The 22161-nt window shown below is 50.1% G+C and overlaps 3 protein-coding genes and 1 long non-coding RNA gene across 7 annotated transcripts in view; 2 read left to right on the top strand and 2 right to left on the bottom strand.

Moving 5' to 3' along the window:
• The window catches only part of ACTN3 (actinin alpha 3), a 42556-nt gene extending 31567 nt beyond the window's left edge, over window positions 1–10989 (top strand). The window contains exons 12-21 of one of the 3 annotated variants that reach the window (XR_014559007.1): window positions 841–991; window positions 2291–2399; window positions 2503–2643; window positions 3201–3383; window positions 4868–5002; window positions 5789–5968; window positions 6745–7140; window positions 8708–8773; window positions 9095–9253; window positions 10220–10989. Coding sequence is in view for 2 of the 3 variants with exons in the window: in XM_083717098.1 (XP_083573224.1) it covers window positions 841–991; window positions 2291–2399; window positions 2503–2643; window positions 3201–3383; window positions 4868–5002; window positions 5789–5968; window positions 6745–6891; window positions 8708–8773; window positions 9095–9253; window positions 10220–10378 (1430 nt within the window). In the remaining variant the exon portion in view is untranslated. Of the gene's footprint in view, window positions 1–840; window positions 992–2290; window positions 2400–2502; window positions 2644–3200; window positions 3384–4867; window positions 5003–5788; window positions 5969–6744; window positions 7141–8707; window positions 8774–9094; window positions 9286–10114 lie in introns of all 3 variants that reach the window. The other 2 variants (XM_083717098.1, XM_083717099.1) reach the window with 2 other exon arrangements.
• LOC310834289 lies at window positions 208–8173 on the bottom strand. The gene is made up of 4 exons (XR_014559149.1): window positions 8126–8173; window positions 7626–8075; window positions 6939–7457; window positions 208–2713 (listed from the first exon to the last, which is right to left on the bottom strand). It is a non-coding gene; the product is annotated as an uncharacterized lncRNA (long non-coding RNA).
• A 1820-nt stretch (window positions 10990–12809) lies between the features above and the next one.
• On the bottom strand, window positions 12810–21017 carry RCE1 (Ras converting CAAX endopeptidase 1). The gene is made up of 8 exons (XM_083717610.1): window positions 20822–21017; window positions 19919–20021; window positions 18151–18234; window positions 17205–17283; window positions 16278–16445; window positions 15159–15230; window positions 14326–14388; window positions 12810–13401 (listed from the first exon to the last, which is right to left on the bottom strand). Exons 1-8 carry the CDS (start codon window positions 20956–20958, stop codon window positions 13154–13156), a joined length of 954 nt encoding a protein of 317 aa, XP_083573736.1. The 5' UTR covers window positions 20959–21017; the 3' UTR covers window positions 12810–13153.
• LOC310834268 (acylphosphatase-2-like) overlaps window positions 21003–22161 on the top strand; it is a 32784-nt gene continuing 31625 nt past the window's right edge. Inside the window, exon 1 of one of the 2 annotated variants that reach the window (XM_083717819.1) lies at window positions 21003–21108. The gene's annotated coding sequence lies outside the window, so the exon portion shown is untranslated. Of the gene's footprint in view, window positions 21109–21377; window positions 21431–22161 lie in introns of those variants that run through there. The other variant, XM_083717821.1, reaches the window with a different exon arrangement.

Below are 22161 nucleotides of genomic sequence, written 5' to 3'. Positions count from 1 at the left end.
TAGCAGTGGGCCCCCCATTTTCTTTCTGCCTCCCAATCCACTATCCTCCCCCCCCTTTACATTCTCTTTCACATGTTTTTTAAGCCTAATTATGGGTAGATTTTCAGGACAGTAGTGTTGAAGTAAGGGTAGCGAAAACACAGCTAAGAAGCTTGAATCGTATATATGACTGACACCCTTCTTTGGAAATTAAACCAATGCCCAGACTTTAATATTCAAAAGCTTCCCTTGCAGAAAATTACACAGATAAATTAAAACATAATGTTTTCAGTTAGGCAACGCCTTCCAGCTCCTATGAGAGATTTCAACTTTTTGCCTTCTCCTGCAGCTTTGCTCCCTTTTCTTTCAAGCAGAGAAGAAGCACTCCAACCCTCTATTCAACTTAGCAGTGTTCACAGTGGATTCTAAAACATAGTCATCTCGCATCACGTAAAACAGAGCCTCTCCTTCACTAGATACCTCCCATGTGATCAGTGTTAGCCAATCACATGAGAAATACTAGAGCGCTCTAGAATCCAGTTACCAACCAATCAAATTTAAACACATGGTAATGCATAAAAGTATTTACAATTCCAGTGAATTAAATTACGGTACTTAATGAGTAGTGGCAGGATTCACCTACCTCTTCCCAAAAGTTAGTGAAAGGTTCTTTTTCACTTCTTTTTTGGGGGGCAGGGGGTCTGTGGGGGAGGGTTGGGGCCTAAGAGGAGAGGTCACAGGACAGATCCAAAGGCAGAGATCCCCTCTCCTCCTGTGTCCATCCCACTCTTCATATTTCACTCTTCATTGCTCTGCTCACGGCCCAGCCTCTCACCCCAGCTCTGCTTCCTCCCACCGCAGGGAAGGAGGAGATGCTCTCACAGAAGGACTACGAATCGGCATCTCTGTATGAGATCAGAGCCCTGATGCGCAAGCATGAGGCCTTTGAAAGCGACTTGGCCGCCCACCAGGACCGTGTGGAGCAAATCGCAGCCATCGCACAGGAACTCAAGTGGGTGCCGAGGAGAGAGAACATTGCCCTTTCCCCCTTGAGATGAAAGTTGGGTGCTAGTTGAGGGGTCCTGGCTGCTCCCACTTCAACCCTTGGCCACCACCCCCAACCTCTCACTTCCTGAAGGCTGGAGGTTCATGGCTCAGTTCTCATGTGGGACTGGGGCAGCAATACATCTATTGCATGTCTGTCATAATCCCAGGGATGTCTGATTTCATTGGGGTGGAAGGGAAAGGAGAGGAAAACTCCAAATCTTGACTCACCTAAGAAAAGCCCATCTGTCCCAGCATCCGGTTCTCACAGAGGCCAATCAGATGTCTCTTTGAGGAAGCCTGCATGAGCACAGCAGAAGCTCTCTCCACTTCTTGTACCCAGGACTATTTTTCTAGAAAAAGAGGTGCTGGAACTCAACATGAACACCTCCCTTGTTCTCTTATAATGGCAATGGTGTCCACCTTAGAGGTACCAGAACTGAGTTCTGGAGAATTGCAGCTGAAAAAAAGTCCTGGTTATACCCAGCAATCCACCCAATTTTGGGGGACTCTGGCAAGCATGTGTGATGTCATACAGAGGGAGGAGACCTAATGCAGCTGCAGGTAAACCTGGTAGGGCCTGTCGTAGTGGTGGGAAGGCCCGGTGGAGCCCACTGCAAATCACAGAATATTGTGGGAGCCCAGCCCCCTCCTTGAAAATGGGGGGGCTCAGCCCCCTGACCCAGATGACACCCCTGCCAGCAACTAGTATTTGAAAGGCCATCAACAAAAACTCCTGGGATTGTGAGGATCTGTTGAGAAAGGTTGACTCTTTGTGGAGTTTTAACTTCAACAGGGGTCTTCTTTTTTCAACTTCTCATACCAAGCGGTTATTGGTGAATTTTGGGAAGAGCTGCAAGAATTTAAAAAGAGAGTCTTTGGAGGGCCTCCACAAGTCCCTCATCCTTCTCTTAAAGGACTGCCGAGATTCTCAGGTTGCAGAATGCTTGTCTTGCTAGCCCCACAAATGTGCATGCCTTCTTGACCTTTTTTAATTTTGCTATTCTGCTCCATTGAAAGACAACCTTGGTGTGAGCAATGATGGGTTCTACGCTTAAAGTGGTCACATAGTTTTCCTGTTGCATGGCCTTTGGGTGGCTGATTTCCCAATTGTCGCAGTTCCTTGGCTGGGGTGAAGTCAGCCTCCTCTTCTAGACTTGTGGGTGGGTGATGGGAAAGGAAAGGTGTCCATTCTGATGGTCTCCTGCGGGTGGGGAGCCCGTAGCCTCAGCTATGCACCCCTAATCCTTGTGGCCCATCACTACAGTGAGCTGGACTACCACGACGCAGCCTCTGTGAACTCCCGCTGCCAGGCCATCTGTGACCAGTGGGACACCCTGGGGACACTCACTCAGAAGAGGAGAGATGCCCTGGAGGTGAGGAAAGGGGTGCTGGCAGGATTTGGTCCCTTCTTCTTCGGTATGAGGGAGGTGGCTTTATTCTCTGATCCTCACCTTCTTTCCTCTCCTCGCCACCCAGCGCGTGGAGAAGCTGCTGGAGACCATTGACCAGCTGTACCTGGAGTTCGCCAAGAGAGCTGCCCCCTTCAACAACTGGATGGATGGGGCCATCGAGGACCTTCAGGACATGTTTATTGTGCACAGCATTGAAGAGATCCAGGTGAGGCGCATCAGCAGGGCCGAATGCTTCTTGAGAACTCCAAGCAATTACATTGGGCCTGAAATTAGAGCTGGAGAAGGTGTAGTACAGGTCAACAAGGGGTGTTGGAAGCAACTTCATGTTGGTAAAAAAAGGCTACTTAGCTATGATGGAGGAGAAACATGATACAGGTTTATAACAGTATCATGCAGAGAGTGAGAGCTATCCAACATGGATGGCTTTAAAAGAGGATTAGACAAATTAATGGAGAAGAAAGTTATTGATGGATGGCTGTGTTCTACCGCCCCTGAATACCTGTTGTTGGGAATCACAGTCGAGCAGGGTGCCAATGCATGTGTGTCCAGATCACAAGTTTTCTGGAGGCACCTGGTTGGGCACTGGGACAACAGGAAGCTGGACCAGGTGGGCTGTGAGCCTGATCCAGGAGGCTCACCTCATGTTCTTATGAAGAGCAATAGATTTAGGTAAAGCAAAAAGAAGTAGAAAGAGCTCATTTCCTTCTGCCTGTCATACTCACCTGGACAGCAGCTAACTTTCACCCCTTCCTCCTGGAGCAGAGCCTGATTACAGCCCATGAGCAGTTCAAAGCCACCCTGCCTGAGGCTGACAAGGAGCGCATGGCCATCCTGGGCATCCAGAACGAGATCCAGAAGATTGCGCAGACCTATGGCATCAAGCTGTCAGGCTTGAACCCTTACACCAACCTCTCGCATCTCGACATCGCCAACAAGTGGGACAGGGTGAGAGCATCCTTTTAAGAAACCAGCCTCATGGTGTGTCTGTGGGAGCTGTGTGAAGGTCTTGGGCAAAGGCTTTTGCTGGTTCGGGTCACCCACAAGGAGCTGTGCTCCTCCCAGACTCCTGAGGATACTGTCTTTGCTCCCTTGCTTGTGCTCCCCCTCTCAAAAGACACAGGAGACGTCTAGATGGGGTGTGTGGCTATGGGACACGAAAGCTATATACCTCCTCCAGCATCAAAAGTAACTCTGAATACCAGTTGCTGGGGAATGGTAGCAGGTGAGGGCTATTCATCCATCCATCCATCCATCCATCCATCCATCCATCCGTATGCTGTCCATCTGACTGGGTTGTCCCAGCCACTCTGGGCGGCTCCCAACAAAAAACAGTAAAAACACAAACACAACATCAAACACTAAAAACTTCCCTGAATAGGGCTGCCTTCAGTTGCCCTCACATCCTGCTTGCCTGCTTCCCATGGGGGCATCTAGGATGCTGGACTAGATGGGGCTTTTTTAGTTTTCAGGTCTTACCTGGTGTTCTTATGGGGGACCTGAGCATACATTCTCACCTCTGCCAGCTCCAGATTGTTTTCTAGAGAGGAATGGAAAGTCTGCTGCCAAGGCACAGACCCATCCCCCGTTTGTTTATAAAATGATTTACAAAATACCAACTCATTAAAAAGAGATGTTAAAATCATTAAAGAATAATAAAATGAAGAACAAGTGCCCAAAAGTGCAGAAAATTAATTCTCCAACAAAGCTTAGCAAGCAATTCATGTTTACAGCAAGGGATCAGAATTGTAGCTGCCTGTCCAGTTTCAGGAGGACGTTTTCCAAATCTCTGGGGCCTTGGCTGATGAAAAAGCTAAACAATGCTGCGGTCCTTCATCCCTGATTCAATAAGTGACAATAAGTCAAGAGCTCCTCTTTCCAGAAGTAGCTGATTAATTCATTGAGCCTCTAAACCAGATGTGGGGAACCTGTCAGGCCCTCCAGCTGTCACTGGACTCCAACTCCTATCAGCCATAGTCAGCATGGCCAGAGATGATGGGAACTGTAGTGCAACCACATCTGGAGGGCTTTCAGGTCCCCTACCCCAGTGTTTCCCAACCTTGTGCCTCCAGATGTTTTTGGCCTACAACTCCCATCATCCCTGACCACTGGTCTTGCTAGCTAGGGATGATGGGAGTTGTAGGCCAAAAACATCTGGAGGCACAAGGTTGGGAAACACTGCCCTACCCTAAACAAATGCCAAGAGGAACATCTGGAGGTGTAAAAGACCTTGGGGTTCTCCAGCTGCCTTGATGCATGTGCTTTGGAAGTCCTGCTTTCATCCTAGGCAGGAAAGGCTCTAAGTGAGGGGGCAGAGTACCTCCTGTCCTCCCAGGACTATACCCAACACCACACCAACCCACATCTCCCTCCAGTAGGGTCTCTAAACCCCAATTATTATGTGCAGAGTCTATTTTATCTCGCTTCTCCAGGTGAAGCAACTGGTCCCGCACCGTGATCAAACCCTGCAAGAAGAGCTGGCAAGACAGCAAGCCAATGAACGCCTCCGACGCCAGTTTGCTGCCCAGGCTAACATCATTGGACCCTGGATCCAGACAAAGATGGAGGTAAGGTCCTCTCCTGCCCCATCTGCCAGGGCAAATGCCCTCAAGGACCTCAGCTGAGTGGTAGAGCTTTGCATGAAGAAGGTTCTAAGTTCAGTCTCCAATGGCATCTACTGATAGGACTGGGTGACACTCTGGCCCAAAATCCTTGAGAAATGCTGCTGATCAGCATACAATGCACCAAATATTTGACTCCTTATGTGGCAACTCCTTACCTACGCCCCTATCTACCTACATCCCCTGGGAGAGATTACTAGCTCTGTCTGGTGAGGGGGCTGTCTAGTGGGTTAGAAGCAGGATGGGCATTGGAGCATCAGAGCAGGCTTGAGACTCCAGGATGCTTGAACTACTTCCCTAAGTCAGAATCTTACTGCTATTTCTTGACCCTTCCACCTTACAACCCTCTGGACGCCACTGGCTTTGGAAAGGGTGAAATGGCCCTCTAGGCAACAGTTATGGCTCCTCTCATTACCCGAGAAGTGCTGACCAAATGCGGGAGCTCTGTAAAGCTAATGTATAGTGCATCTGTCTTTGCCTGTGACAAACCATCACTTGTAGGGCAGAGATAGCGAACCTGTGCTCCCCCCCAGGTGCTTTTGTACAGCAACTTCCACCAGCCTGACTACTGGCCGTGTTTTCTGAGGCCACTAAGAATTGGTACCCAGCCACACCTGGGGGGCTAACAGGTTCTCCCAGTGCTGCTGTAGAGGAAGGGTGCCAAATGAGATCAGAGCTAGGCTGTAGGGTCTTAAGCTAACAGGAGGCTTCCCTTCTGCCCTCCCCTGGCAGGAGATTGGCCACATCTCTGTGGACATCAGCGGGTCTCTTGAGGACCAGATGAACCACCTGAAGCAGCATGAGCAGAACATCATCAACTACAAGGCCAACATCGACAAGCTGGAGGGAGACCACCAACTCATCCAAGAGGCCCTTATCTTTGACAACAAGCACACCAGCTACACTATGGAGGTGGGGGTCTGTGTATGCATTGCAGGGGTGGGGGCATTTTCAGAAATAATTCCTGGGTGGGCTGTTAAGATACATAAAAGTCAAACTCCACGATGCATGGGTGTAAAAATTATAAATTTCATATGTTTGTGAAAACCAGCCAAAGACTAGTTACTTAGTCTTCCAAGTAGCATCTCGCCTTTGTGCACATAAATATAAGCATTTTGAAGCATGCAAGATTACAGAATTATATGAGAATTATTATTATTTACTGTGGTTTTATATTTGTTGGAAACCACTCAAAGTGGCTGGGGCAACCCAGTCAAATGGGAAGCATATAAATAATACATATAGTAGTAGTAGTAATCTACAAGGAACACCATGAGGAAAATGGGAAATTGAGGCAGATATTTATCCCATGACAATTTTAAATTCGAACGGGAACCTATTTAGTGTGTTGGTAGTCTTATTTGTAGTCTTATTTGTTGGGGTTGTTTCCTTTCCTTTAATTATTTTATCTTTCTTTTAGCTCTTAAAAGGCAAAACTGTACAAAGTGTGGGATTGTACCAGGCTGAATTTATTGACAGCATTTTTGCTGATTTGTTCATACTATTTTGATTTTCAATAAGTGAATATTAAAAAGTGTGGGGGGGTCATTCCTGGCTGAACCCCCGCCCCCAGAATGGATCTCCAGCAAGTAGGTGAAGGATTGGGTGGGTGTGATTGCCCCCCACCTCCTTACTCCAGTGCTTCTGGATCTCATTCTGCAAACCCCACTGTCTTTGACTGCATGCAGCACATCCGGGTGGGCTGGGAACAGCTGCTGACCACCATTGCCCGCACTATCAACGAAGTCGAGAACCAGATTCTGACCCGCGATGCCAAGGGAATCAGCCAGGAACAGATGAACGAGTTCCGGGCCTCCTTCAACCATTTTGACCGGGTAAGGTGGCCTCTTGCAAACCCAGCCCTGACCACTCGCACACTCACCTCCGCTTCTTGCTAGCACACTTCTCCCGAGCTTAATCCAACTGCAAGCCTGCAACAGGCAGCCTCCTGCCAAATTCTTGCCTGCACCTCCAGCTCACGCAGCCCTCACACCTGATCCCTGCTGTTGTTCCAGCCATGGAGGCTAATCTAGAGCTGATCAAACGATGGAGTTAGGAGCCTGGTCTCTTGTCCTAGACCAAGGGTGAGGGACTCCTTTTCAGCCCAAGGGCCACATTCCCTCATGGGCAACCCAGTGGCAGGAAGGATGAGAGGCAAAAAAGTGGGAGAGGCAATGGGTGCAACCTTAGCACAAGAGGTCACACTCCAGCTGGGCAAAAGCCCACGCAGGCAAGCAAGAAGCATGATCATAGGTCAGGGCACTTGAGCAGCAGGGCCAGCGAAGAAAGGGAAGGGCCATGCCTCAGGGAGAGTCCCGAGGGCCAGGTAGAGAGGCCTTGAGGTTCCTTACCTTAGCCTAGCTAGATTTTCCTCACCTTGGCCAAGCTAGAGGTTCCTCACCTTGGCCTAGCTTTTAATGTTTGATGTATTAGAGGATTTTAATATTTTTTGGGGAAGCTGCCCAGAGTGGCTGGGGAAGCCCGGCCAGATGGGCAGGGTACAAATAAATTATTCTTATTCTTATTCTTATTCTTATTCTTATTATTATTATTATTATTATTTTCTCACCTTGGCCTAGCTAGATTTTCCTCCCCTTGACCTGACTAGATTTTCCTCGCCTTGGCCTAGCTAGATTTTCCTCCCCTTGACCTGACTAGATTTTCCTCGCCTTGGCCCAGCTATATTTTCCTCACCTTGGCCTAGCTAGAGGTTCCTTGCCTTGGCCTAGCTAGAAGTGCCTCACCTCGGCCTAGCTAGATTTTCCTCACCTTGGCCAAGCTGGAGGTTCCTCACCTTAGCCCAGCTATATTTTCCTCACCTTGGCCTAGCTAGAGGTTCCTTGCCTTGGCCTAGCTAGAAGTGCCTCACCTCGGCCTAGCTAGATTTTCCTCACCTTGGCCAAGCTGGAGGTTCCTCACCTTAGCCCAGCTATATTTTCCTCACCTTGGCCTAGCTAGAGGTTCCTTGCCTTGGCCTAGCTAGAAGTGCCTCACCTCGGCCTAGCTAGATTTTCCTCACCTTGGCCAAGCTGGAGGTTCCTCACCTTAGCCTAGCTAGAGGTTCCTCACGTTGGCCTAGCTCAAGGCTCGCTTGCCACCATCGCCAGCCCATGTCTGCTCTTGATACCAGCAACAAAGAGGGTGTGGCCGGCTAATCCCAGCCTGGCCAACGGAAAAACTTTGAAGGAGTCGCAAGAGGCATGGTGGCAATCTGTGAGGTGGCTGGGACTCCCGAGCCGCCCAATGGCTACACATGGCATCGGTCTCTCTCTCTCTCAGCAACCGTTCAGAGAGGAGGCCAGCTCCAAACAAGCCACAAGAAAGGAGGACTTGGCTGAGCGCGGGGCTTGTTCACAGACTGTGGAAGGGCTATAGCTCACATGCAGAGCATCTGATTTGCTTGCAAAAGGTCACAGGTTCAATCTCCAGTTAGTGCTGGGAGAGTCTCCTGCCTGAAACCTGGGTAAACTGTTATCAGTCAGTGTAGGCAATAGCAGGTGAGGTGGACCGGATGGTCTGTCTCGATGTAAGACCACTTCCTGTGTTCCTATGAGGGGTGCCCAGTGCCACCAGTTTAAGGAGTGTTTCCCTTCAGGAGTGTGGGATTTGGGGCTCCTTCCAAATCAACAGCTTCTTTTCCCCTCTTTGCAGAAGAGAAACGGAATGATGGATCCTGACGACTTCCGGGCCTGCTTGATCTCCATGGGATATGACTTGGTAGGAAGCTGGCCCTTTTGGGGGCCCAGAAGGATAGCTTTCCTTACAACATCCATTGAAGGGCAAATTCTGGGTAGTTTAATATCACAAGGATCTCCTGGTCTGCTTGAAAATGGTGACTGAACCAAAGCCTTGGCCATCCCTAGACAGCAAAACCTGAGTGGAAATGGGTAGGGTCTGCCCCGAGGCAGTTTTCAGCCCCATTCCATGATCCAAGGGTGGCTCTGGGTGGGAAAACTGGTCAGGGATGCTGAATGTCCCTTGGCGGGGAGCATCCCTCCCTGTTTGACCCACCTCCCTATTGCTCTTCCCTCCTGACAGGGCGAGGTGGAGTTTGCACGCATTATGACCCTGGTGGATCCAAACAACACAGGCGTGGTGACCTTCCAGGCCTTCATTGACTTCATGACTCGTGAGACGGCTGAGACAGACACTGCCGAGCAAGTCGTGGCTTCCTTCAAGATCCTGGCTTCAGACAAGGTAAGTGTTGCACCAAAAGAACAGGAGAAGTGGTGGAGCTATCTCTTGTCCACAGAAGCAAAATTTGTGTCTCTTGCTTATTCATAGGACCCAGCAACATTATGCTGAGGTTGAGTGATATTTTGCAGTTAAAATTAAGATCTAGGCCTTGAAGCAAAATTCAAAGCCTGCCAATAATCTGTTTCCTCTCTTCTTTATGTCTCCTCTCCTCCCACCAGGCACATTTCAAGCCTTTCCTGGCAGGCCTAGAAAGTGTTTTTGCAGGGGGAAGTGGGGGATGGCTTCTTTCCATTCAGGTAGCAGAGAAGGCTATCCTAACCGTTTTAGGCTCGGGCCTTGTTTGCCCCTGGCATGTAGCCCTTGACAAACTGCCCCTAAGTGTGGGAAACCTTTGGTGCTCCAGGTGTTGCTGGGACCACAACCCACCAACAGCCAGGAATGATGGGAGGTGTAGTTTGGCAACAGCTGGAGAACTCAAGGTTACATCACAGCTGCCCTAACAGAAAAAAGGTTCCTGGACTCCGTTAGTGGAATCTTGCAACCTAGAACAGGCCTGCACAGTGTGCAATGCGTCAACCACATTCCATTCTGGGCCATCTTCTGTGTTGGGTAGCACCAGAGGCAAAAGTGGACAGTGCAACCAAAGTAAAAAAAAAAAAAAAAATTACCATGCTACAGAAGGCTAGTTTCTATTAGCTCATCTCTACCCTCCATCCAGCCTCAGAAGAGGCATTGTCTGAGTTTGAGGACATGTTCCTGGCAGGCAAAAATGCTGGTGGAGGGTGCAAAGTACGCCACCACAGCGTGCAGTCAAGGGAAATAAAATATGGCTAAGGATGTGTAGTCTGGGGGGACGGATAGGGAACCTCGGAGGGCCACATCTGGCCCCCAAGCCTGAGATGCCTCACCCTTGGTCTTTTGAGTAACATGCTGTTCCTCCTTGTTTGATCCTCCTCCCTGCTGCAGAACTATATCACGATAGAAGAGCTACGTCGGGAGCTGCCACCAGAGCAGGCTGAATACTGCATCAGCAGGATGACGAAGTACACAGGAGCTGACGCTGTGTCCGGCGCTTTGGACTATGTCTCCTTCTCCAGCGCCCTGTACGGAGAGAGCGACCTGTGATCTCTCTGCTCCCTGTCCCACCCTGCCCACCTACCCCCATCTCACCAGAAACAAAAAAAAGCACGTGGGAGCAGAGCGACTCCCCACACACTCGCTTGTGGGGAACTGGTGCCATCGAGAGCTTTGTGCCCACCATGGAAGAGGGGAGGGCACTACCGCTACTAACCCCACTACCACCACAACCATCTTCCCCCGCTGCTGGGCAAGAGGCTGAGATTCCCCCCACTTCCACCCACATGCTGCAGCTGGTGGATCCAGGGTGGTTTTGGTGAGGAAACAGTCTCTCAAGGTTCCTCCTCCCCCTTTGTAGAAGCTGTCGTGTCTGTTCTTTGCTGCTGAGCTAGTTGCACACATTCCCCCTCTGTCCCACGCATTCCCTTCCCTCTTCCCCAGAACCCCCCTCTTTCCCTTGGCCCACCCCCACAGGAGAGGCAAGTGTTGTTGCTGACCCAGAGGGAGGGGCCACCGTTTGACCAGACGGGCCACCGCCAAGTGCATCTCCTGGGATTTATGCTGGGACTGGGAAGGAGGCGGGTACCAGAGGAGGCAGGGGAGGGCTGGCTTGGAAGGAATGCTGTACCAATAAACTGCGCCCACTGGAGGCCCACCCAGCATGGAAGTCCTTTTTTCCCCCCACCCTGTTGCACTTGGACAAGTATATGGAATGGCATGTACAGGAGAGGTGAAGGCTAGACCTTTGAGTAGGAATAGATGGGGAGCCAAGGATGGGGAACCTGTAGCCCTGCGGATGTTGTTGGGCAGCAGCTTTCATCAGCCCCAGCCACATAGCCAGCGAGCCAGCGATGATGCTGTTAAGCAAAAACAAATTCAAATAAGCATCTGGGGGACAATTGGTCTATTGTGACAAGAGATAACTGAGTGGGCCTCCATGGATGAAGTCAAATGGCTGCGTTAGCAGCACCAAAGTGACCTCCCTGGAGCGCAAGCTTGGACAGTGCGTATGGAGGTCCTGGCTGCCCATACAAGCCCCCCGCCCTTGGCCTTGCTGATGTGGTCCAAAGGAAGGCAGAGCAATACATCTGGCTCCAACTTGGCTGCAGGAGTTGCAGGAAGGAGGCATACAAGGTGCCATCCAACTGTCTTTGGGATTCCACTCTGGATTTGTGTGGGGTTTACTCTTTAGCCTTTTCTTCTCCCCAAGCTATCCCACAAGACAGTGGAGGTTTAGGATCAGAGTTTATCTTCTCCTAGATGGGCTACCTTCCCAAGTTGATGAGCCCAATCTGCCCCTCACTTCCCTCTACAGCACATGCAGAAACCACCTTCTTGACTGTTGGATCCACCATTGGTCTCATCTGCTCAATCCACCAGAGCCTGTCTTTGCATGCAGGGGAAGTCCCTAACTCATTGAGGGTTTGAGACTCATCGGCTATCTTCACCAGGTATAGTCGGCCGGCCAAAGCAGTTTCTCAGGGGGAGGCCACTGCTGCATGCTGACAGCTTCTAGGAGCCACAGAGTGTGAAGTTCAGGGTCTCCCATTGCTGCTTTATATACAGTTCATTCTCTAGCTATCCCCCACCCTCAACACACCGTGGATTGTGTTTAACCACATCCAGAGACAGAAAAAGTATACACACAGTTCTGTAAAATCGCCCCTGGTTCTTATAGCAGCTTGGGGAGGGGTGGGTGGGAGCTCAGCACTTTTGGAATTTTTTTTCATCCTCTGGTGCAAATGGCAGCTTTGGGCTTGTAGTCCCACAAACACCTGGAGGCAACAGGCTCCCCCCACACCAGCCTTAGCAGCAACGTGAAGTTTCCTCACTCTGAACTCGGGCCAGATAAGCCTGCAATAGCGTACAACAGGATACTGTCACGTGCAAGGCCACTGGTGGAGGCATGTGAGGTCACTGCCATGATCATATTGCATGTCCAAAGGTTCGTGGAAGAAACATTTTCTCGTACTGTGCTCCTTCCAAGTTGTGTGGCAGAGCAGGGCTCCTCCAGTCCAGCAGAGACTGTGATGCTAAAAACTTGCATCTCATCTGCTCCAGCTACCTTCTGGGCAAACTGGGCCAAAAGCACCTACTTTCCGGAAGCAAAACACTCCTCCCTTTGTTTTCAGCAGAGAACTGCATCTGGGATAGAGCTTGATGGGAGAACAGTTGTTGTCAAAATCCCAGTCCCGGTCAATGTGGCCAAGGCTTAGGGCTGACGGGAGATGGAATCTCCCAACACCTGGAAGGTCGGCCTCCACATCCCCATGACCTCAATGAAGTTGTTACCTGGTCGCAAGTACTTGTGGCCCACCCTCTGCCAGAACCAACAGAAACTCAGTAAGCTCTGCCCCTTCACCAAGTACCCACCACTCCCAGCCCTGAATAAAACGCAAGCGCCAAGTCTATAACCAAACGACACAGCGGAAGGACAGGCCACCTTCAAACGCCAGCCACAATTAAAACACCAACAGGGCCTCGTTAAAGTCCTTTAATAATAAAAAATAGAGCTCTTTGGGGCCCGGAGGAAAAGAAGGCCCCCCCCCCCCGGGGTCTATAAAAAGGGCTGGCTGGCTCAGGCGGAGATGTGTGCAAGAACGCAGGCACAGCTACGTTTCCACCGCAAACGGGTTTCAGAGAATGGCTTTTCCCACTCTCCCCATGACAACTGCAGAAGAGGACGAGGCGGGTAGGGGTGGGGGCCATGAGGAGAAAGCCACCTCGAAACCGGCGCAAGTGTACAGCGTCAGCGCTGTGTGCCACTGTGGACGCAAGGGTGCAAGGGGTGTGGGGAGATTGGGAGAAGGTCCCAGGCAGGTGTCAAGAGCAGAGGGAGAAGCTGCCGAGGCTGCTGGTGTGCGAAGTCAGTCTGGAGAGGGAGCAGATGGGCAGGTGGCCGAAGAAAGCGGGATCCGTCATGGGGTGCAAGAGGAGGAGGAAGAGGATCACTCCCAGCAGGTAGAAGAAGATGACGAGGCAGCGCTGTGGGTGGTCCAGGGCTGCGCCGACAGCAGGGAACCCAACGTAGTTGCAGAAGGAGTGGCAGAGCACAGGCCCAATGAGGTGCCCTGTGGGGAGAGGGAGGGGGAGGCGATGAGCAGAATGCCTCCAGCAGAGACCATTGAAAATCCTAGTCCTTATGGGCTGGAGAGAAAACTCATGTGGGGTTGCAATCAAAATGGCTTAGGCTAAGAGTTCTCTCTGAAGACATCCTAATTCCTTTCGCCACACACACTGAATATTCAATTAACCTATATGGTACCTTAATGCTATTGCCCTAAGAAATCTGGATTGCTCATAATATCTGCTTAAATCTGCCTATCAGGGGAAGTACAGTGTTCTAAAGTAAAAAGAAGCAGCGGCACACACTGATTTTAGGCTATTTATTAATCCTGCCCTCTGCTTCCACACCACTTCTCCTTAGGACAACCTGGTAAAGGCAGGTTAGGGTGAAAGACAGCAGTCACTGAAAGATTCGTGGCCAAGGGGAGTGCCTCTCTGACATTCATTCCTGCACCACACCAGAGGCGCCCTAAGGGAAGGGCCTGCATCACAACAGGCATCATTTCACATTCTCTTGTGCCTCCACCTCTTTCGGCTTTCCTCCTCTGGCTGACACTCAGCATTGTGCAGCCCCTGTAAACTGCGCTGAAAAATTTCTGTCCCCATTGGGCTGTTTTTTAAGCCTTCTCTCTTTCAGTACTGCTGCACCCACCGGAACTCACCCAATGCATGCCAATACCTCCCACCCCTTGATTCTCCGTGGCCCAGTTTTGCTGCCAAACGTCGGCCATTAACTATTTGGTTTTGGTATCCAAGGGAACTGAGATACTCGAACTCTCTCACACGCATAATGTGATTGCCAGCTGCTACCTTGGGGAGCAACTGAGAAGGAGAGGGACGGGGGGGTCCCCATTAACATAGGCAGCACCTTCTCATTCCTAAACCCCACCCCAACTGGTGCAATTCCCTTATTCACTTTCCCCACCTACCTGTCCGGATGAAGATGAAGGCTGTATATGTTCCGAAAACAGCTGTGTATGAAAACTGGAACACTGAAAAGGGAGGAAGCAGTCCGTCAGAAGCTGGCGGAGGAGTGAGAAGAGGGTGGTAGGGGGCTGGGGAGAGCATCAATTTTCAGGCAGCATCCTCTGGGTGAGCAGGTTGCCCAGACAGTGATACACCACATAATGAAATTGGCTTACTTTGCTTGGCCAACGCCATCTACACCTTTCAGACTGAGCTAAACGCCAATATATACATTTGTGCAGAAAGAACAATCAAATTCCTTAGCCCAGGTCAGACCCTTTCGTCCATCTAGCCCTGTACAGTCGTACCTTGGTTTTCAAACAGCTTAGTTGTCAAAACGTTTTGGCTTCCGAACGCCACAAACCCAGAAGTGAGTGTTCCGGTTTGCGAACTATTTTTGGAAGCTGAATGTCCGACGGTGCTTCTGTGGCTTCTGATTGGTTGCAGGAGCTTCCATATCATTTTAGTTTTCAAATGTTTTGGAAGTCAAATGGACTTCCGGAATGGATTCCATTCGGCTTCCAAGGTATGACTGTACTCTGAGAGGCAGCAGCTACTCTGGCCCTCCAGCAGAGACGGGACCACCTGATTCCTCCAAAGGAACATGCCAGAAATCGGAGCTGCGGATTGAACCTCTGGGTGCAAAGTGTGCGCTCTGCCACTCAGCTTACATCTCCTCCCGAAATGGTAACACAGCCGTATATGTATGTATATATCAAAAAGACCCTGTGGCCAATGTCCCACCACCCTCTTGGCTTCTGATGGTGAGGAAAATAAGGGACCGCCCAAGCCATACCTGCTGAGAGGAAGATGCTGGCTGTGCTTCCTTGGCGAAACCGTAGCTGCTCAATGACATGGTGAAAGTGAGCTAGAAAACAAAGATACAACTCAGCACATGTGGCAGAACAGCCTTCTCCCTCCCCACATCATCTCCCTGCAAAATGCCAAGGTTCTTCCCACGACGTTAGAAGAGCCCGTTGCATTAGTCCAGCATCCTGTTCTCACACTGGCTGACCAAATGCCTGTGCAAATCCCCAAAGCAAGACCTAAGCACAAGAGCACTCCCTGTCCTGTGATTCCCAGCAATTTGGATTCACAGTGGAGGCAGAGTACAGCCGTTGTGGCTAAGTTTTAGCCACTGATAGCTACTTCTTCTCTGTGAATTCATCTAATCCTCTTTTAAACCCATCCAACTTGGTGGCCACCACTGCCTCCTGTGGGATTGAGTTCCATAGTTTAAATCTGAAATGCATGAAATACTTTCTTTTGTCTGCCCTGAATCTCCCAACATTCAGATTCAGAGGGTGCCCATGAGTTCTAGTGCCATGAAAGAGGGATGTTTTTCTCTGTCTGCTCTCAATATGCCATACGTAATTTTATAAATTCCTATCATGTTGCCTCTTACTTGCCTTTTCTCTAAACTAAAAAGGCACAACCGCTGCAACCTTTCTTCAGAGGGGAGTTGTAAACAGACAAGGACATTGGCAGGATTGTTGTAATAACCTGCAGTTTCATAAGAGTAAATAATTAAAGTGGCTGAATAAAAGAGTAAGTGAGGTTTCTTTAGAATATGCAGGAAATGATAAAAAAAATTAAGAAGCCGCAGAAAGAGTAAGAAGTGCCCCAAAACTTTCTGTAGTACAAACAAACGCTCCAGTTTCAGCCCTGAGAAATCTGTGGCTTTGCAGGCCTCACTGGACTACAACTCCCATCAGCCCCAGCCAGTAAGTGATGATGGGAGATGGAGTGTTGCAACCTCCACACAGCTTGAAAAGTTCACCATCCTTGGTTTCAGGCCCACAAAAATGTGTCAGCCTTGTGCTAAGAAGGAACTAGAAAGTCCAGGCAATTAGGTGAAGGTTGGGGCCGCCTCAAGAAACAGTCTCCTCTTGCCGGGGGAAAATTTGGCACTCACCGACTCCGAAGAACAGCGGGCAGGTGAAGACAGCAGGCCCCAATCCCGTGCAAGGGACGAGCATGGGCAGCATGCAGGCCCGGAAGACCAGCTCCTCCGTGAAGGGCGCAATGACCTGGTTGCGGAGCCAGCGCATGTCAGTCAGACAGAGAACCCAAAAGCTGGGGTCTGGGGGGGCGAGGAGGAGGAGTAGTGTTACTTACACCCCACCCCTCCTTGGTCTCCTGAGAAAGCACAGCAGTAGCAACAAAAAGGGGGTGTTTTGTCAATGGGTGTCCAAGAAGGAGGGCAATTATAACCACTTGGCCAGGGGCTTAAAGCCCCTTTTCCACAGAGGCATGGAAAAGCAGGCACTTGGGATGACATCCCATCAACCAACCTGTGAGCCTTCCAGCTGCTTTGGACTACAACTCCCATCACTCCAGCCAGCATGAAAAGCTTGCTTCCTGAAATGAGCGCATTGCATACTCGGAGTAGAGTGTCATGAGGGAAAACAAGGAGACACTCGCTTGTTGCCCTACAGCAAGGTCCGAATGCAGCCTTCCAGGCCTTTACTGTCTATCTGATTCTCAGGCTGCAACCCTTACCAGACCTGCTTCACGTCCCCCCACCCATTCAGTGTTTTTGCCTGGCTGGAATGTGTCTATGAACTCTGGTAATGCTTCTTGTTGGCCAGGACAGAAGACAGAGGAAGGTGGGTGGGTAAGTTCAGGTAAAAACTAGCCTCCTGTACAAGGGTAACGCTCACATTCGTTACTCCAGCCCCTTCTTGCCTCTGGCTCCGCCCACCCTGGAAAGTGGCCCCTGGAAGCTTCTACAGAAGGGATTGTGGCCCCTGGCCTGTAAAAGTTTCCCAGCCCCACCCCTAGAGTCTCTCGCAGTTGCTCTCCAAGCCCTGCCATCACATGCCAATCTACGTAGTCTTACCAAACGCAACTTTCAAACCTTCTACCAGGTCCCAAGGACAGTCCATCGAGAGCTGGATAAGAGGACCAAGGAATAGGACCTGTGGGGCGAGGGAGAAGGAGCAAAGAACATGTTCACAAGCACATGTAAAAATCAGCCCTTGCATTTTCTGCACCTGGTGTGTAAATATGGAAGAGCCACATCGGTCAGCATGGCATTGAGGGTTGTCTTTCCCCCCTCCTCCTTTTTAAAAAGCTTTTTATTGAAAAGTTTAAAACTAGTATAAATTGCTACATATCAACATCATTTTTCAAAATTTTGCATAATAAAAAGAGTATAAACTAAAAGAATAAAAGATCAGAACAATTTTCTTGGCAAAACATTTTGATTAGTACACCTGTTCCAGAATAAACAAGAATCTATTCCATCCCAATCTCCGTAACTATTCTTCAGCCTTTCCGCTTCATCTTTCTTGAAATGAAGTGCATTGAGTGGAGATTGCCCTCCATCAAAAAAGTTCTGTCCTATTTTTATAGAGTTGGAAGGGACCACGAGGGTCATCCAGGCCAACCCCCTGAAGCACAGGAATCTTTTGCCCCACACAGGGCTCAAACCCACGACCCTGAGATTAAGAGTCTCATGCTCTACCAACAGAGCTATCCTTTAAACCTCTTTACTCTGGCTTTTGAAACTTGAGGTGTATATCTTTAGGACCCACCTTATTTGGGGGGTTGTAAGTTGCTTTAAACTGCTTTTAATATTGCATTCTAATGTCGTAACCTGCGGTGGGACCTTAGGGTGAAGGGTAAGGCTGTACAAAGGTAAAATGTATATTAATTGCTCCCTACGCTGGCCTCACCCAGCACTTGTACGTGGTCCCCAGAAGGGAGAACAGCTTAAATATGTGGGAGTAAATGAGCCCTGCTGAATCCTAGCAGAGCCATGGCTGATCAAGAGCTGCACTTACCATGGTTAAGAGCAAAGGCAGGATGGTTGCTGGTATAATGCCCTCAAGCCGGAAGCCCATCAGGGCAAGAAGGGATGCATCTGGCTGAGCAGAAGAGGAAACGCCTTCATTAGCCCTGGGGAAGCACAAATCCCCCCCCCCCAACAATCTGCCATAGCTTGCAATGGTGCAATGCATATAAGTTACAAAGCACAACCGGACATCAATTCATGCCACAGGTCTACCCAGCTGAGGACTGTCTTCCCTGACTGCCCAGGGCTACTGGAGCTCCTTTAAGTGGAGATACTAAAAACTGAACCTAGGATCCTTTATACACGCTAAGAAATATGGGCTCCCCACTGGGGCACTGTCCTAGTGCTTATATAACAAATAGCTCATGACAGCTTTTCGGCGCCACCTAAAAATATGATTGTTCAGGCAAGCCTACCCGGGCTCTTAGAAATGCCAGTGTGAATTTTAACTCGGTTTAGTATTTTAACTTCCGTGTATGTTTTAACGTATTGTATTTTTTCCTTGATTCTATTATCTTTTTGTAAACTGCTTTGAGGTTTGCTTGTTTGTACAATCAATCAGTGTATAAATTTTATGAAATAAATGACGGCTTGCACAAGTGAGCCAAGCCACAACTGAAGGCATAGGAATACAGGAAGCCACTGGATACTAAGTCAGACCACTGGGTTCATCCAGATCACTGTCACCTGCAGTGACTGGCAGCACCTCCTCAGGGTTTCAGAACAGATCTTTCTACATGGAAATATCAGGGGACTGAACTCGTGGCTTTCTGCATGCAAAGCAGGTGATCTACCAGAGAGCTATGGTTCTTCCCTTAAAAATAAATTAAGGTTCCAGCCCTCATGGTTCTAAATAAAGGGCTGATCTAAATAGCATGGTGCCTTCCTGAATGCAAAGTTCTAACATTGTGCTAAAAGCAGACATCACACACATCCAGACACTCTTATATAACTGACAATCTGTCCCCCAGGACAATTTTCTTTTCCATTAGGGCGACAGTAGATGGTTTCCATCACACAAGCGGTATAAAAAGCCTTACTGTAAACAATGTCACACCGTTCCAATACCATCCTACGTAGTCTTCACAGGCTCAGATGCCTGAGAAGTGGTGTGATGGAGGCACTCCCATAATACTATGCAAACGATCGTTCTAAAATGTACAGGGGCGCAGCAGAGGCATCGGAACAGGAACGAGGGGAGAAGGCAGCAGCCAGAGTTTTGGATGGCACTGATCATGCCGATCACCAAAACAGTTTTGAAAGAATGTCACTGGCTGCCTATTTGTTTCCAGGCCCAATTCAAAGGCTGGTGCTCACCCACTGAAGTCCTAAACAGCTTAGGACCCAAGTAGGACCCAACAGCCTCCTCCTGTACCAACCTGAGTGCACATAAAGGGTACCAGCCCACATCCAGCTCAGTAACAGGAGATACCAGGGATTGAACCTAAAACCTTTTGCATGCAAAGTAGATGCTCTACTTTGCATCTACTGTGCTGCAACCCACGCCCAAGTCGTTTGGGCACCAGGTAAGTTTTGGTTTTTCAAAAAATACCCAGATATTTAAAAACCTTTTAGTGCCTTCAGCGTCTTAAACTCTCTGGCTTTTAAATGCTGACCGTTTCGTATGTTTTATTGTTTTGATTTTAGGGTTTTAAAAGGTGGCATATAAATGACCTTATTAATTAAAGAAGCTTGAAGTGACAGAAATCTCCTGCTTATTTGGGCCAGGCATTTTCTAGACCCGGCCATGATCTCACCTTAATGCCTGTCACCTCTTTCCAGGCCCAGATGAAGATGGGTGAGAGGCTGGAGACAATGAGGACGCTGGTGAACCTCCGTTTGATGACAGCTGGGTGGTCCCTGGAAGGAGAAAGGCCCAGCAGGAGAAGAAGCTGCAGGAGCTGGACCTCTAAGAGGCCCTGGCTGAGGCTACCCACCGGGCAAAGATGCAAATCCCCACAAGGCAAGACTGCAGCAGGAGCACAGCTACAGTATTCACAGGGTTTATTTCTTACACATTTTTTTTAACCTGGGATAGGAACCCCAACGGCTTCCCCATTCAACGCAGAGCTTCCTGCCCGTTTGAAGAGTTTGCAAAGAAACCCACAGACTCTTGCCTGACCCATGTCTCAATCCAGGAAGAAAGCGATTATATAAGCAAAGTTATATAGTGCGGTAGGGGGGCCCGGCTACGCCAGCAAAGGCTCCTGGATACTACTGACTCCCAGAAGTTCTTGCTATCCATTGCAGACGGGCGTTCATAGCTGAGCGCGGACTTCAAAGAAGCCCGGCCACCTTAAGCGCCCACGTTTGGAGTGCAGCGTCGGATCTGGGGGGGGGGGGCGGACACTCATTTTACAATCTTTCCCAGTGCATTAAATGTTGCAACTGACACTCAGAGCAACTTCTGCCTCACCTGGAGCACTCGCCTCCCGCCTGTTCGGGCCGTGGCGTTTTCGTGCAACCCCCTCCCCGTCCAGCCCCCAAAGAGCGGGAAAGGTTCCCCCCTCCTCGAGGGAGCCTAGACGCTTCAAGGGAACCTGCGAGCCAAGACTTCGCGGGTGGGTGATGGGGTCGGAGCAAGCGAAAGACGGTGGGGAGCCGAGCGGGGCTTTTTTTTTCTTCCCCACGGAGGCGCATCTCGGCTCTCCTCCACTCACCTGGGCAAGTGGCTCTTCCACACGTAGAGGCTGCCCACATAGCAGCAGGCCAGGCTGAGGCAGGAGAAGAGCGAGGCCCAGCAGAGCCCCGAGCCGGAGCCCCCCGGCTCCGCGCCCGCTGCCGTCTCCTCCGACATAGGAGATCAGAACAGCCCGGCTGCCCAGGCAAGGCAGGCTGGGCCGCGTGGAGGAGCCTCCGGCTCCAGGCCGCGGAAGAGGAAGCCAGCTGAGCGGGCGGCGCAGCCAAGGGCAGCGGAGCGGGCCCAGCCCGCCAAGCAAGTGCGACGGTAAGACCCCCAGCCGGGGCAAGGCGGGGGCGCCGGGGCGGGGGCTCCACCCACCGCCCACTTCGCGGCTTGCAAGCGTTTCCCACGGCAAGCTCCACCCCCTCCCCACATTGCAGCGGTTTCACCGCGCTCTCTTCCCCCCCCCCAATCCCCGCTGCGAACAGACTGGTACGCCTCCCCCCCCCCCACTTCATGCCCCAAGTCGATAAGCAGAATGGTTTCGTTTTCCAGTACTGTATTCATTCGCCCAACTTCTCTTCCTAGGAAGAGGGGAGCCACATTTCTTTTTACTAATTGGAAGACAGTCAGCAGATGCACAATTGTAAGGAGAGCTTCACCTACTGAATTTCTGTCTGTCATCCAGCTACGAAAGACAGGAGCTCCCCTCACTTTTTGAAGAACAACAAGAAAGCTCCCCATAATTTTCTGTGTATTTCTTTTGAAACTTTCCTCCTAAACTCATGCCTCTTTGGTAAGGGCAAAAGTCCCCAAACTGTTTTGCTCTGCGCCTCCCCCTGCCTCTCAGAGCTTCCCTGCTCAGAATATCATTGCAAATTTCTCCACCCCACCCCCTTTCCTCTGGCAAATATGGAACCTGCCTTCACAAACTACATTCCTGCCCTGCACTTCTGGTAGTTGTATGCTCTTGTGTGAATGCTCTTTGACAATGCTTTCCCTCTGGACATGCCTGCCAATACAGTGGTACCTCGGGTTACATACGCTTCAGGTTACAGACTCTGATAACCCAGAAATAGTACCTCGGGTTAAGAACTTTGCTTCAGGATGAGAACAGAAATCGTGCTCCAGCGGCGCAGTGGTAGCAGGAGGCCCCATTAGCTAAAGTGGTGCTTCAGGTTAAGAACGGACCTCCGGAACGAATTAAGTACTTAACCCGAGGTACCACTGCAATTTTTCAGGATTCTGCACTCCAGTGAACTGGTTCTCTCTCCAAAATTAGGCAGGTGGGAGATTTCACTTTTCTTGGGTCCAGCAGTAGTGGTGGATATTTATTTGCCAAGGTTATATATTTGCTCTCCAATTCAACTTGTAATA

This window comes from Podarcis gaigeae, assembly GCF_964106915.1.
Source record: "Podarcis gaigeae genome assembly, chromosome: 16".
Classification (NCBI taxonomy): domain Eukaryota; kingdom Metazoa; phylum Chordata; class Lepidosauria; order Squamata; family Lacertidae; genus Podarcis; species Podarcis gaigeae.
Note: the sequence above shows the minus strand (reverse complement) of the source record. Positions and strands in the feature narration are given on the sequence as shown.